Consider the following 15355-nt stretch of genomic DNA (forward strand, 5'->3'; position numbering starts at 1 on the left):
ATTGGTTATTTGCTATATAGCAGATGCTTTCATCCAAAGTGACTTACCATATTGGGTCATTCTGAGAAAACCATTTGTGCCTCATTTGTGTCCCCTTGACTTACTACTTACATAATTAGTAGGATACAGAACTTAGTCATATCCACCTTCTTTTACAATGTGGAGGTAAACAGTTTTGTACAGATAAAAATAACTGAAAGCGAATGACACCGGAAGCCTCGCACGTTAAAAAGGCTGCACCCACTCTTACATTAAAAATAAGGTGGATAGTTAAGACTTTTTAGATGCATACAACATAATCCATATAGATGGATTTAACTACGTAGAAAATGCAAAGAAAGAAATTCAATTTTTTTTTTTTATTGAAATATTAGCCATGTCCACATTAACCATCATTACATTTTATAGAATAATAATATAGGTTTCCTATACAGTAAGAGAAATAGCATTTCATTATAATAATTTTGTCAATATACTGTAATATGATATATCACATTAAATATATATTTTTTTGTTATAGTAGATTGCACTGGAAATGGTTGATACTACCAGAATTCCAGTTATTTATTCAAATAATAAGTAAATCCACACTGTGACTATCAGTAACAATGCATATAAGGATTACAGTAGGAGTATTAGTTTGAGGGCCTAAAAGGTGTTTGTGACCCTAAAACTTTGCGTGAGGTTGGAAAATGTGATTTTATTTATTTATTTATTTTGAAGTTAATGGTGATCTTTTTTAAATGATGTGATTGAAAAACAAATCTCTTCAGTTCAATCATTTTTAGGCACAAGGAGTGATGTTTGTGGAAAAAAGTCCACTTTTTGGTAAAGTCACCCTGGGGTTAAAAGCCTTTTTTAAGAGTCTCGTGATGTCTCTGTAACTCTACAGATCTGTCTTTGCCAAGTGTTATCTGCATTTGAAGGCACAGAGACATTTGTATACAGTAGCTAGTTCAAACCACCCCCAAATCTGAGGGGACACTATGATAATCATGCTTGATCTGTTTAATGGAGACCATAACCACAATTACTGTAGAAGCACACCATTTACCTCACCTTAGATGAGCACGTTCACATTTATAACTGCACGAGTTGATGTGTGAAAGACCTAACTGATGCGTACCACCCACAATGCACTGAGAGATGGAAACTTGGCTTTCTCCGAGATTTACTTTAGCAGCAAAAGCAACATCTCAGTGTTTCAATTTACTCCAGATCCCACACACACACTCCCAAGAGCAGCAACGTTGGAGCCCGATGCCAACTTCTGCACCAAAAGCACCCTTGTGATGACCGTGGATCTGCTATTCTTGCTGAAGAGTGTTGATGTGCAACAGATGCTAATTGGTCACAGGAGGAGACTCTGAAGCGTTCCAAAGACTTGTCAGAGTAGATATACAACTTGTCTGCTCAAGGTAAGTGTTTCCTTCAACACAGAAAATCTTGTCAAAATTTTGTCTTTTTTTTCTGGTGGAATAAATAGATTATTTTTCAATGTCTACCAATTACAGGCCACACAGGCAATAAGTACACAAAGGAATACCACTGGAACTGCATACACACACATTTCTCTGCCCTCAGTCATGAAATGTGCTCTCTTCCTGTGCTACAAAAATTCAGATCCCTCTACCTCTGAACCGCATTGCCCAAAAACCTCACAGAGCTTGACAGAGTTGACTGAGCATGCCCAGAGGGTGCTCGACTCATTTGATGGAAATTGTAAAGGAGACACAGAAAGCTAAACAAATTACACAGAGGAGAGTTGAGACAAACAGAGAAAGAGGGGTGCCTTAATTCTACTGGTGTTATGTTTCTCGTCCCTGGACATGCTGAATATTAAATCTAAAACTGGAACAGAACTGTTGCACAATCAAGTGTGCCTGAACGCACAGACTTGGATGCTGCAATGGCGATGCTTTGAAATATTTCTGTAGTGTTATGTAGGTTAGCCAGCAGACTTGTATGCGTCAACAAAGCTCTGCTCGAAAATATGTTTCTGGTCATTGCTGCTCTACGAAGGAAATAGACTTAAGGGATCTTCTTTCAATTTGTATGTATAATAAATCAAATCAGCTGTAGACAGGCATGTCTGTTGTGAGACAACTGAATTTGATATATCAGAATATCAGATTTACAATTGGACGTTAACCATAGATAGACAGACAGACAGATAGATAGAGATTCTCACCTGACTTCCTACTGTTTGAACTGTTCTGTTTGTTCTCTTTGTACACCAGCTGCTTAATCCACAACGTCGGAGCTGTAATCTCTGTTTAAAATACAACATAAAATTGATTTGCACTTGTATATCAGTAATATCCATAAATGCAAGACTCGTATTTTGTTTTTGTGTTCCCTGTGTTGCTTATTTTTGCATGGGGTCCAAACTTACCCTCACCTTCTGGGACAACATGTGTCTCCATGGTTGGTGTGGGCTTGGAACCATCATCTGGATTGAGGGTGAGAAAGAAACGGAAAGAGACTACCATTATTGAGGTTAATACAATCTACTCTCCACAACTGTTGAATGATTGGGATTTGCACATGGCCCGGCCAATAGCACAGAAAACAAAGTGGGTGAGGGATAGAAGATATAAAGTGAGAAAATAAAAGTGAGAAAACACAGATAAATAACAGTGTTCATCCACTCAGTAACACAAACACACACACAGAGAACATATTCATACTGTTTAGATAAATGGTAATTCAATTGTATAAAAAGCCAATAGTAGATGATTTAACACACTCAAAGTTGTCAGGATAATTGAGAAATGTCAAACGTCCTACAGTACTTACCCACTTATGTTCTATTGCATTCTGGCTGATTTCCTTGTGGCCCACAGCATTGTAGGCCCTGGTAGTCGAGGGGCTAAAGCCACAGTGCTAAAGCCACAATAAGGTGGCAGTGAAACCAGTTCATAGAATACATGTAGTTCACTGAACTGAATTACAGTCAATGTGACAATAATGTTTCCCTGTCCACTGTTTACATTTGAAATCAATGTTTATTATATATATTCTGAAGCAGCAGTAATATGATCTCTCGGTTAAAAGCTATTTTTAAAGATATTTTCACATCCAAGTCAGAGAATTTGTTCTGTAAGAGCAACACTGACAGCCACTCAATCATTTATTTAAGAAAATTGTACACCTTAAATCAAACCAACCAACTTCAAGATTAATTTAAACATAACATTTGATTCAAAGTAATTAAAAAATGATGATGAATTCCCTCATCCTTTGTGAATTTAGAATTGCACATGTTAAATCACTACTGGTTTAGAGCACGGGTCACCAGACTCGGTCCTGGAGGACCGGTGTTCTAACAAATAAGGCTACCTATCAGATTATGCTACCAACATTGTATTTTTAATACTGTAAGGGTAGATTTAGGGTTGGGGTAGGAGTACATGTTAATAAAGCCTCACACCACATTAATATCATGCTGGAAGCAAAATCTGATAGGTAGCATTTTTTTTTTTGCTGTCAAATTATGCTACGTTTTAATGGGAGGTAGCAAAATCTGACAGAGTAGCGCAAATCATCAGAACACCGGTTCCCTGCAGAGTTTAGCTCCAACTTACCTCAATACACCTGCCTGGAAGATTCAAGTATACCTAGCAAGACCTTGATTAGCTAGTTTAGGTGTGCTTGATTAGGGTTGGAGCTAAACTCTGCAGGACACTGGCTCTACCAAGTTTGGTGACACTTGCTTTAGACACTTGCAGGGGTGTCAAACTCAGTTCCTGAAGGACCGGAGCCCTGCAGAGTTTTGTTCCAACCCTGCTCCAACATACATACCATGTATTTTTTAAATAAGCCTGAAGGACTTGATTATTTGAATCAGGTGTGTTTAATTAGGGTTGAATCTAATGGTGCGTTCAAGTCATGTCGGATAGATCGTATTTACGAGCTCTGCAGGGCTCCCGCCCTCCAAGAATTGAGTTTGACACCCCTGCTTTAGAGGACAGTTCAAACACTGAGAAATGTTTCAAAATATGTTCTTTTGCATTCTGCATTGAACAAGAAATGCATGCAGGTTTGGAAAAACATGAGGGTAAATAAATCATTATAGAATTTAAATTTTTGTGGGGTGAACGATCTCATTAATGCTACAACATCACCGATTAAATGATGTTATGTAGTATGTAGCTAGCTAACAAGTAACCTAGCTAGCCTCCACTTGCCTGTAAAAAAAAAAAAAGAAATCTTAATCTTACAATGAGTTCACAGTCAGTTGTTTACAGACAATCTAGACTAACTAACTACATGTGGTGTTGTAGCTTTAAAGCCTAAAATACTATAATGATAAGATTCTTTAACTTTTAACAACCTCACAACTCATTGTAGGTATTTCTCAAAAGGTTTATAGTCCTGTCATGGCAACTCTGTGAGAGTTTAGCATGGTAATATACATGGCAAAGTTAATGAGTTTGGTCTTGGTGGAATAGATCTGCTACGCGGCTGCTGCTGCGGCAGAACAAGTACGGAGACTTGCTACTGCCAATACATCCACAGACATGCTGCTGTGAAAGTAAGAAATACTGCTGCTGCACATGTAACATCCATAAAATAACCCCCATTTATAACATACATGAAATCACCCCATTGCAGATCTATACAGGTGGAGCTGGGGAAGGTGGAGGGTTTCTGAAGTACGCTGCAACTGCTACAGCAAGCACTATAGCCAAGTATTTGAATGTTGAGCAGCAAGCTCATTGGCTGCTGATACAAAAAGAACCAATCAGCTGCACTGTGTGAATAATGATGTGATTATCTCAGATTGAGTTAGACCTATGGGCCTGCACCACCTAGTTTCATGACAGAACTTTGTATTTATTGCTAAAAATCAATTATGCTATCAAAAGTGTGAATGGCATTTTTAATCCTAAACCCTACAGTGAATTTTAGAGACTCACATTCAGTGGCACACAACCACCGTCCACCCGCCGGTCACATAAACATCTGTTGCACACGCACTTTGTCTTGAGTGCAGCCCAGTGCAGAAGAGGTGACACAAGATCTGAAAAGAACACAGGCAAACTCCATACCAAAACCCTATCTCACATTCCCAACACAACCTTCTCCCACCCCTGCGATACTAACCTGAACGTACTCTCAAACCCCTATACACCACCCTCGGGGCCTGTAAATGACTATCTGGCTTTCCTGAGTTAGGGCCCACAAAAGTAGGTGCCTGCCATTGCTGCTGTTAACATCTATATTAGCTGTTTGAGATTTCACTGCTATAACAGAGACCGGTGGGGCTTTGGCAAAGCCCAGACTTTGATGTGTGCTAAGTTCTTACACTGGCTGTTAAACGGAACAACTGGAATAGGTTTCCATCCTTTACGGTCCTTAGAGAAACTTAAGTCTGAAGTAAAAGTTTGACAGAAAGTTGAGTCAGAGTCAGGCCAATGAACATGTCAGAGAAATACGAGGCACCAGTTGACGTCTTTTTGAATGTGTGGACACATTTAATCTTACATAAATAAAATGAGGCAAGAAACGCAACATTTAGTAATAGTGCAATTTAGTGTCCTGGTTTGTTAGCTTTCAATATCTCTCATACATAAGCACACACACTCGCATTTCTGCGAAATTCAACTCACCTTTTCTGCCAGAGCTAGGAGGTCCTGGTGGCTTATCGGTTACTGACCCTTTGAAGAGAGAACGGAATGTTTACTCAACTTTAGCAATGCATTACAGTAATCACTTCACTTTGGGACAACAGGTTAAAATATGTACAACTTGCACTTGTAGGAACACAGCATGCACTAGAAAAGTCATACAAAAGATTACAAAATGCAAGTGATAATTGTAACAACTTACACATATAAGAGAAACAGGAATCAGTTCAAGAAAAACAAATAAAAGACCCTCCAAAAATCCAACAGACCACTCTGAAACCACATTTTCACTGCTGAAAATGTTGAAATGTTATTATCTAGAAATTAAGTTTCCTGTAATGTCAACCCCATGTTATTCCAGGTATATTTATACACACACACACACACACATGGAAAAATGGTGAGCAATGCTACATATTTTATTTAGGTAGTGAAAATCACCACAAAAATGGTTACAATTATTTACATCCATTATTCTTATCTCATTATTATTATGAATTATATTATTATTAATTACTGTTATTGTTATTGGCAATAGTACTATAGACACACCTTCCTGCAGAATATAGTTCCAACCTTGTTCTAACAGACCAGTCTTTAAGCAATTGTTTTGAGCATTTCTGTTGTACTTGTACTACAATATGGTTTTCATGATTTCATGACAAGTCCCCTGTGTAGACATCAGTGTAGATATTTATGATTAGCTTGTTGTGTTTGATTTGTGTTGAAACAAATTTCTGCAGCAAGACATATCTCCAGGATTGAGTATCCATGAATAAAACACACTTTAGTGTGACACAGAAAGGATAAAATGCATTGAGGAGGGGGTAGTTATGTACAAACAATCAACAATCACATTGATCCAAGTACGTGCAAATGCTCAGGATTAAAGGCATGCATAAATTCAAGATTAGACAGTCAAACCAATTAAAATGCTGGAGAGAAAGAAAACTTTGAACAAAAGGGCTATTTGGAATTAAATTTACTACCTGACAATCCACTTGTCCCAGCATGAGTTCCCATAAATTCACGGAAGTTTCCTGCAAACGTGTGCAAGACATTTCACTTAAGTGGTGATTCATGGGATTCACTCATTTCTGGGACAGGACTGGTCCATCTTTTGAACATTCATGAGATGTAGAACACTGAGCCAAGGTTGAAGCCAAATAATTAATTTGGGTATGATGTTATTGCAAAACACCACTGGTTGACACTTCAATATAAATCTTTTACTTTTGAATGAAACAATATTAAAATTGCAAAGCAGAATCTTACGCAGGACAACAAGCAGCAGGGAGAAAATCTAGGAACATATTAAACAAGTATTAGACAGTAAACAACTTAAAGTTGATAAAGTTTAGATATTGAAATACTTTCCAGCTAAAATGCGCAGAGACAACTATATTGTAAGGCTTTCATTAATTGACACACTCAAGATGGAAATCTAACATACTCCACAGTGCACTGTACAATCTGCTAATTTTGAAAACTAGTATGTTTAACAATGCTAAACCATTTCTTTTGGGGGAATTTTGGTTATATACCTGAAATAAGGTCTGTGGTGAACACAAGCTCAAGATATCTTCACAATTTATTCTATGGCAAAATACACGAGTAATGCCCCATGTAATTTAAAGATTGTACTTGTTTTGGTTGCTAACAAGTGGCTAAATGGGAATGCAGGGACATTAAAGGGTTCATTCACCCAAAAATGAAAATTCTGTCATTAATTACTCACACTCATGTCGTTCCAAACCCGTTAGACCTTCGTTCATCTTCAGAACACAAATTACGATATTTTTGATTAAAGCTTTCTGACCCTACATAGGCAGCAACACAACTACCACGTTCAAGGCCCAGAAAGGTAGTAAGGACATCATTAAAATATCCCATGTGACATCAGTGGTTCAACCGTAATTTTATGAAGCTACGATAATACTTTTTGTGTGTAAAAACTCTCTGCTTCACATTCATGACAGTACCGTGATGAGGAATGCATGCGTCGAAGACTGACATGGAAGAGAAGAAATCGTTGAATACATTTGTTATTTTTGTTTTCTTTGCACATAACAAGTATTCTTGTAGCTTCATAAAATTATGGTTGAACCACTGATGTCACGATGTCCTTACTACCTTTCTGGGCCTTGAACGTGGTAGTTGTGTTGCTGTCTATGTAGGGTCAGAAAGCTCTCAGATTTCATCAAAAATATCTTAATTTGTGTTCTGAAGATGAACGAAGGTCTTCAGAATTTTCATTTTTGGGTGAACTATCACTTTAAACATCATCAAGCTGAACAGATAAACTCATCTACTCACTTTTTCAATGTTTAAAACTGCATTCTTGCAAACTATTCTAACTCAAGCTTTCAGGAAAGACTGGAAGAGTTGTCAGAAGAGACTGGAAGAGTTGTCAAAAATTCTCCAATGGGAAAATATAATTGGGTTTTTGGAGGGAACCAGGTTGATGCTAACTTTGGGTTGGCTTACAAAAATACATAAACACTGCAGCGCTCTATTACTTCCAGTTTATTTCTCACAAAGGAAATGGAAGGTAAAGTTGGGTGCATTGCAGTGTGGGATGTTATACTGTATTTTGGCAAGTGTGGTAGTAATCCATTTTTCCATTCATGAAGATATTAAAGTTATAGTGTACTGTGCCCACTGCATACTACAGAAAAAGTAGTATGATAGCATGTTATTCTAATCAAAGCCTGTGACTCTGTGTTGCTAGCAACACATTGCTCTTCATTTGAGTGGCCCAATATAATGACACTGACTTAAACAACAGCATGGTTTGGAGGCAGGACTTCCTGTCTATCCGTACAATAGAATGTTTGGGAAATCTCTTTGGAAACCTGCTTAGTAATTACATTTTACAATTCTGTTTGGTGCCACTAGTGGTGCAGAAATGGTAAAAATGGTAAAAAAAAAAATAAAGATCCCAAGGAGAAAATATATTTTTATAATGGTAATAATAAACATTTTAAAATAAAATAATTAATTATATGGAACAGGCAACAATGACAAAAATCACAGGTGTCTCTGCAGTTAGCTACAGATGAACTCAACTGACAAGTGACAGCTGGACGGGCCATCCAGAAAGCTAGGTGAAATGTAGCATCAAAGTTAGGTAAGCACAAGATGGCATGTAATCATAAAATGTCAAGACACACAAGAGGGGAAAAAAGAACTACAACCAGGTGCTCCAATCATAATGTAATCCAGTTCTGGCAGGAGACGGTGGTGTTATCTCCAACAGAACAATCATGGCCATTAGAGCAAAGTGTTCCCATTCATTTACGAAGAGAAAAGCTCCCTCATTCCAACCCTCCGCTGAAAGCAGTTATACAATGAAGAGAGAATGAGAAAGCAATGATGGAGAAGAAGGAAAAAATGGTTGAGAATGAATCAGATGAAGACAGAGACTGATTGAGTGTGAATTTGGAAAGAGACAGAAAGAGAGACAAGCAGAAATGCAGAACCCGTAAAGTAGAGAGAAAAATGGATGAACTTTCGGAGTCAGCCTAAGTCCTCCAGGATATTATCCATCACCTCTTGGTTCCATGCACAAACACAGTAGAAGTAAACTAAACAGAGTGGTGGCTAGAGTTTAACATCACGCTGACTCCATCAAAACAAAGAGCACAATTTAAATCAAACAAAGTCTAATGGCTTTGAAAGTGATGGACTACAGGCACAACTTCTTGACCGAGGCACCTGATGGTTTAGCGGTTCTGCTTTTCAGCACGACCTAAACACAAAGTGATAATCCAAGCAAACAGTCTAGAGATACTATCTGCATACATACAGTACCTGAACACACTGGCGTTTTGTTCTGGACAGAAGAGCCGCTGACTGGCTTGCCATCTGTCGTCACGCACCAGCAGTATCCTGTGAGGGTGTGACATTGGACCTGGAGGAGATACAGATGGATAGAGGTGAGAGGAAATTCCAGTAACCGCTCTTGTATCTCCTGGACGACCCACACAAAACGTCCCGGCGCTTGCGCTGGGGGAATACAATTATTCAGAGTGAAAAATGGCTCTCATAAACGATGAGGCATTAAAAGCTTAGGCGGACTGGATGATCGCTGTTTAACAAAGTAAGGCGCAGGTGAAATAGAGGCTGCGAGTCTATAAATGCGATTTAATGTACACTTTCCATTCAAATTCCCTATACGGCCGTACTGATGAGAAACACAGGGAAGTGCAATTTTTTGGGAGTATGGGGAAGATATTGGAAGGCTAATTTGTTCACTAGGTAGGTTTGCTTTAGGATTTGTCGATGTCAGAAACAACACATAAAGTGCAGTGGACTGGAACTCTGACAGACCTGGGCAAATGTTCCATCGTCATTGCATTCTGGGATGAAAATGGATTCCTGTGGCCTCTTGGCCTGTTCCAGAGCCTGAATCCTCTCAGTCCGGCATTTCGTCTGGCCCGCTTCTGCAATATAGATACAAATATGTCTAATTACACACACTTGACATTCACAACGTTCACAATATTTGCTAAATACGGACACTTTTAGTACATGAGGCTAGGGAATGTCAATGGGAATGTCATGGATTTGATTCTGAGAGAACTTTTAGTAAAATATACCTTGAATTCATTATATGTTGCTTTGAGGTGGGAAAAAATCTAGGAAATGCATAAATTGAATTATACATAAGGGAAAATCATGGGAAAATTCACATACAATAAGACACCAAACATACTCCCACACTTTTCCCATACTTTTTAACCAATGAACTCCATTGACCTTTCCAGTTGCTCATGATTACAGGATAGGTATTTTGAATGGTCTTCAAAAAATCATTTTACAGAAATTTGACTCACAAATACCAACTATATTTTAGATCTGAACAACTAGAAAAAGTCGATGGAAATTACCATGCCATTTCCATGACCTTTTCAAAGATATTATTAATGTAAGTGAGTATTCCAGACTTGAAAATCACCATTTTAAAATAGCTTGATATTTCCATGACCGCTGAAATCCTGAAAACAATTAACATAAGCATTACTGAAGATAGGATTATTGGAAAATTCAACGCATTAAACTGCCTTCGAAAAAAAACCTCATCACTTGCGGTAAGAAATGCATCATGAAGATTCTTAATCTTGAAACTTCTAAGGATGGAAAATATGAAGTTTGAAATGTCAAAGCTGAGTGTCGTGTTCCAGCATGTAAGCACTCGGTCATTTTGTATGAAAACTAAAGTATTTAGTCATTCTAAGACAAATAAACAACGCTTACAAGTTGGACCTCAGTGCTGGGCTGCACCCAAGATGTGGGGAGGCTAAAAACCACGTAATCATTTTCACACTTTTGTCTTTTAAGCTATTCACAGTTAAGTCCTCAAATGCATAGACTTATAAAAAAATATATATACTTTCAATATACTTTCAAATACACATAAGGATATGAACTCAGACAGACGTAAGCATATTAAGCACACACAGAGACAAATTGCAAATCTGCCCTGCATGTCTGAAAGCAGATGCGCTCAAATCATCCATGATGCAGAAATGAGAAACACCTGTTGAATCTGTAAAGTCTGTGACCGATTGGCTGAGAGAGGCAGGTGGGCTACAATCACCCCCCACCAGTTATGATTCTGACCTTTTTACTATTTTTTTTCTAGTGTAGAATATGTAGAACAAGGCATCCAGACAATTTTTAGTAGTATTTTACAAATCAGTAATTTACTTATTTATCCCAAATTAAAAATCAACACTTTACTGCCAAATGTACATTTTTTAGGGAACAAAATATGCATTCATTTTGATAATTGGTCAACTTTGTTAGTCTGCAGCCCCAAGAAGCCTGACTTTCATTTTTATTTTCAACTCGGTTTTGCTAAAGAGGTTTTTGGTTTGTATATAAACTTTACATTCACTAAATAATAATGCTTTAACCGAAGCTTCTGTTCAGCTGTATGCAACCTGAATTATCTAAAAACACTGACAACAATGATCATTCCTGATCCTTAGCCTTCCCCTGGCCACGGATCAGAAATTAACAGGGGCTTGGGAGTAAAATGCCCCTGCACAATTAAACAATATACATTATGGCTGTCGCGAATAAAATGAAAATGAAACGAAAAGTGTCGATTGCAGCAATTAATTTAGATCTGCTCGTGGCATCATATTTCTTTTTACAAGTTTTTTACAACGTTGCGCATTATAACCAATCACACAATATTCTGTTGACTTTATGAATGCAGTGGCCAATCAGAGGCATTCAGATTGGTCATCGCTGTAACGCTGGAGTTTTGTTCAGTCAGTGTGAGCACTCACTGACTCAATTCTACACTCTTGCATATTCTCTCATCATTAACAACAATGTGCAGATGTACATACGATGTGGTAAGAGATAAATTTCACAGTGTAGGAAGCTTCATTGATTATAACAGGAGATTTTTTTTTGAGAATGCTTAAACTTGCGCTAGACTGAAGTCAGTAATGTTCTTTGGTTGTGTTCTTTATATACTTTTTTTCAGTGTTTGAATAACCGTTGAAATTAAAGCGTAAAAACTAATAACCTACAATGATTTTTTTTTTTTTATTAATTAAATTGTATTCAAGTTAAAGGGATAGTTTACCCAAAAATTTAAATTCTGTCATTAATTGGCAGTTTGCTAAGGCGTGTTTTTGTGAAAGGAGAATTACTCACCCTCATGCCGTTTCAAACCCGTAATACCTTTGTTCATCTTTGGAACACAAATTAAGATATTTTTGATGAAATCTGAGAGCTTTCTGACCTTACATAAACAGCAACACAACTACCACGTTCAAGGCCCAGAAAGGTAGTAAGGGCATCATTAAAATACTCCATGTGACATCAGTGGTTCAACTTTAATTTTATGAAGCTACAAGAATACTTTTTGTGTGCAAAAAAAAAAAAAAAAACGACTTTATTCAACCATTTCTTCTCTTCCATGTCAGTCTTTGACATGTGTTCATGAGAGTACAACAATGTATTTAATGACAGAATGTTAATTTTTGGGTGAACTATTTCTTTAAATACAAATTCAGTCGTATTAAAAACATTTTACATGACACCCATATCTGCTGCTTGCCTAAAACACCGGGTTTATGATGTGTGTAGTTAATAGATTACACTAACAGTAAGCTACTTTTAGCCTTATCCTGGAGTTGGTTCACCCTCCGCCTATGATTCCTGGCACTTTTAACTGACCGCCTAACACAATCCAGTCTAAGAAATTGATGATGCAGGCTGACCTTGACTTAAAGCCAGTCAATCTGTCTTTGAGCACGTGAACACGGGCTGCAAAAACTTACATGCATACCAGTGGGCATACGCGCTTCCTTGGTAGTTTGCTCTAATGCTCCGGGGACTGGTATATTCTCTCTAGACTGACACGCACACAGATGTGTTCTGCTGCCTTGATTTGAGATCGGCCACCAAAACTGCATCCCAATTCGAACAGAAAAAAAAGTTGTGAAAAGAGAGGCCAAAAGGGACAGTGTAGTTTTAAACAAATGAATCTACAAGTTAAAAGTGTAAATAAAAACCTTTATACAAAGTGAATAGTACTTTTTCAAAAATGTTTAAAATCATGTACACTCACATGAGATCAGTAGCCTTATAAAAGCTGTTTTATTTTACATGGAGCGGATCACCTCATGGGGGCAGACATGTTGAAATCACATGACCAGATGAATACTAACCACTTGATTTTTGTAAACCCCTGTTAAATGATGACTTATTGCAAATGGGATGAGTTAATCACAGTTGAATGCATGCAAATTATTTACATAATTAGCACTATGCAATGGCATTTGTGAAACTTTAGCTTTAGCATGATGCTACATTACTGTCATACAGTCTTAATCAGGCAGTTACTTTTTCCCATTTATTGACTGACAGCACTCCTGTCCCCATGTTGAGAGAAATCAGTAAAAGTAATGTAACACATTACTTTCCATAAAACGTAACTATAAGTAACGTAATTAGTTACTTTTTAGAGAGTAACACAATATTGTAATGCACTACTTTTAAAAGTAACTCTCCCCACTGCTCATAAGTAAAATCATCAGTACTTGAGTGCACAGTACAGAAATATACAAACTGGGAAGCAGTCGCAGGGTGCAAAGTTGGAAGAATCGTGTGTGCGTATGTAGGTTTTCATATATTTCATACCTGTCAGCTCTTTGACCTCTGAAACAAGTGTGGGTGCAGGAAGAGGCTGATCTATCCTCATCCAGTTTTTACCTGAAATTGCAAAATAAATAAATAAATAAATACATACCAAGTAACACAACTACCCAAAGAACGGACAAGTTTACGGTAACTTATGTTTCAGTTGTGTTAGTTTCTTCTGTTTTTGAATCAGGTCTTTTATTCTTTTTTTGTGCTTTCATTTTGAAGTTCTCGTTCCTATTTCCTGTTGTCTTGTTCATTGTTTCATGTGCCTCATGTTTCTGTTTCCTATATTAGTTGTTTTCAGCACTGCATTTGAATATGCCTACTTCTTTACTATATAGTATGTTGTAGACATGTTGTCTTGTTCATTGTTTCATGTGCCTCATGTTTCTGTTTCCTATATTAGTTGTTTTCAGCACTGCATTTGAATATGCCTACTTCTTTACTATATAGTACACTATAAGAGTAGTCCGATGAACACTTTACTATCCCATGAGGCCACGAGAGAGGAGTCATGAATGCCACGGAATTGATAATGTCACATGGCAATGACAACATGGATTACATTAATACTACACACATTTATTCTACATAGAATGTCTGAAGAAGTTCTTTATCGCATATAATACCCAGTCAAACAGTATGTGATTATGCATGAAGCAAAGTTTCTTTCAGGATTAGTTTTCTTGACAGGAATGAAAATGAGGCTGTGAGGTATAGGGGTACATTGTGTTAAATGGACTGTACACTGCTTAAAGGGATAGTTCACCAAAACATTTCTCAAGTTGTTCCATTGCCTGAACTATCCCTTTAATGTTTCAAAATGCATGTGATAATAAGGCTTGTTTTCATATAATATATATATATATATTTTTTTTTTTTTTTCAGAAATTCTCACCCAACAATGTGTAATGTCCACTGACCTTTGCATCTGCCCCTGTGGGCAAGGGTGAGTGTGTGGTCCTTGCATTTCGCCCTCTCCAGGTCACAGTTGGTATCATAACTGCGTCCGTCTGACCCACACACAGGCTTGCCGTTACTCCTGGAGCACGGAGGGGAACATGGGCTCTCTCTGTCCCCTATAAGCCACTGCACACACATGTACACATATATGAAGTATATTTAAAGAGAGCACTGAGGGCATGACAGTATAATAAGCTACGGAGCACTTGACAGAATACCCTAACTAGACTCTAATGGGTGTGCAATAAATTAAAGAGAGCTGCTGAGCTGAGCTGCAGCTCAATGAGTTTCACAGGTTTTAGTAGCAGGAAGACTCAGATTGCTTAGTGCAATTTCCATGAATCATGAATCTGAAAATAGCTGAGGTCAAATACCATATAGCCTTATATAGACTGTTTTGAGTTTTCAGAACAAAGACATCAGAATTAATAGAAGAGACAGGCAAATCTAAACATGTTGTACAGACTAAAATTGTAATTGTGCAAATTCAAAATATGGGTAATTCCTATTGTCTGTCTGTCTGTCTGTCTGTCTATCTATCTATCTATCTATCTATCTATCTATCTATCTATCTATCTATCTATCTT

At 37.5% G+C, this 15355-nt stretch overlaps 1 protein-coding gene across 1 annotated transcript in view; it reads right to left on the reverse strand.

Moving 5' to 3' along the window:
• LOC107721955 (SPARC-related modular calcium-binding protein 1) overlaps positions 1-15355 on the reverse strand; it is a 41570-nt gene that overhangs the window by 11677 nt on the left and 14538 nt on the right. Inside the window, exons 2-9 of the mRNA XM_016530183.1 lie at positions 14729-14894; positions 13803-13874; positions 9966-10078; positions 9447-9546; positions 6623-6673; positions 5616-5663; positions 2402-2485; positions 2192-2272 (exon numbers count right to left, since the gene is read on the reverse strand). Of these exons, the coding sequence (XP_016385669.1) occupies positions 2192-2272; positions 2402-2485; positions 5616-5663; positions 6623-6673; positions 9447-9546; positions 9966-10078; positions 13803-13874; positions 14729-14894 (715 nt within the window). The remainder of the gene's footprint in view (positions 1-2191; positions 2273-2401; positions 2486-5615; positions 5664-6622; positions 6674-9446; positions 9547-9965; positions 10079-13802; positions 13875-14728; positions 14895-15355) is intronic.

Source organism: Sinocyclocheilus rhinocerous, unplaced genomic scaffold, assembly GCF_001515625.1.
Source record: "Sinocyclocheilus rhinocerous isolate Xijiao unplaced genomic scaffold, SAMN03320098_v1.1 scaffold2109, whole genome shotgun sequence".
NCBI lineage: Eukaryota > Metazoa > Chordata > Actinopteri > Cypriniformes > Cyprinidae > Sinocyclocheilus > Sinocyclocheilus rhinocerous.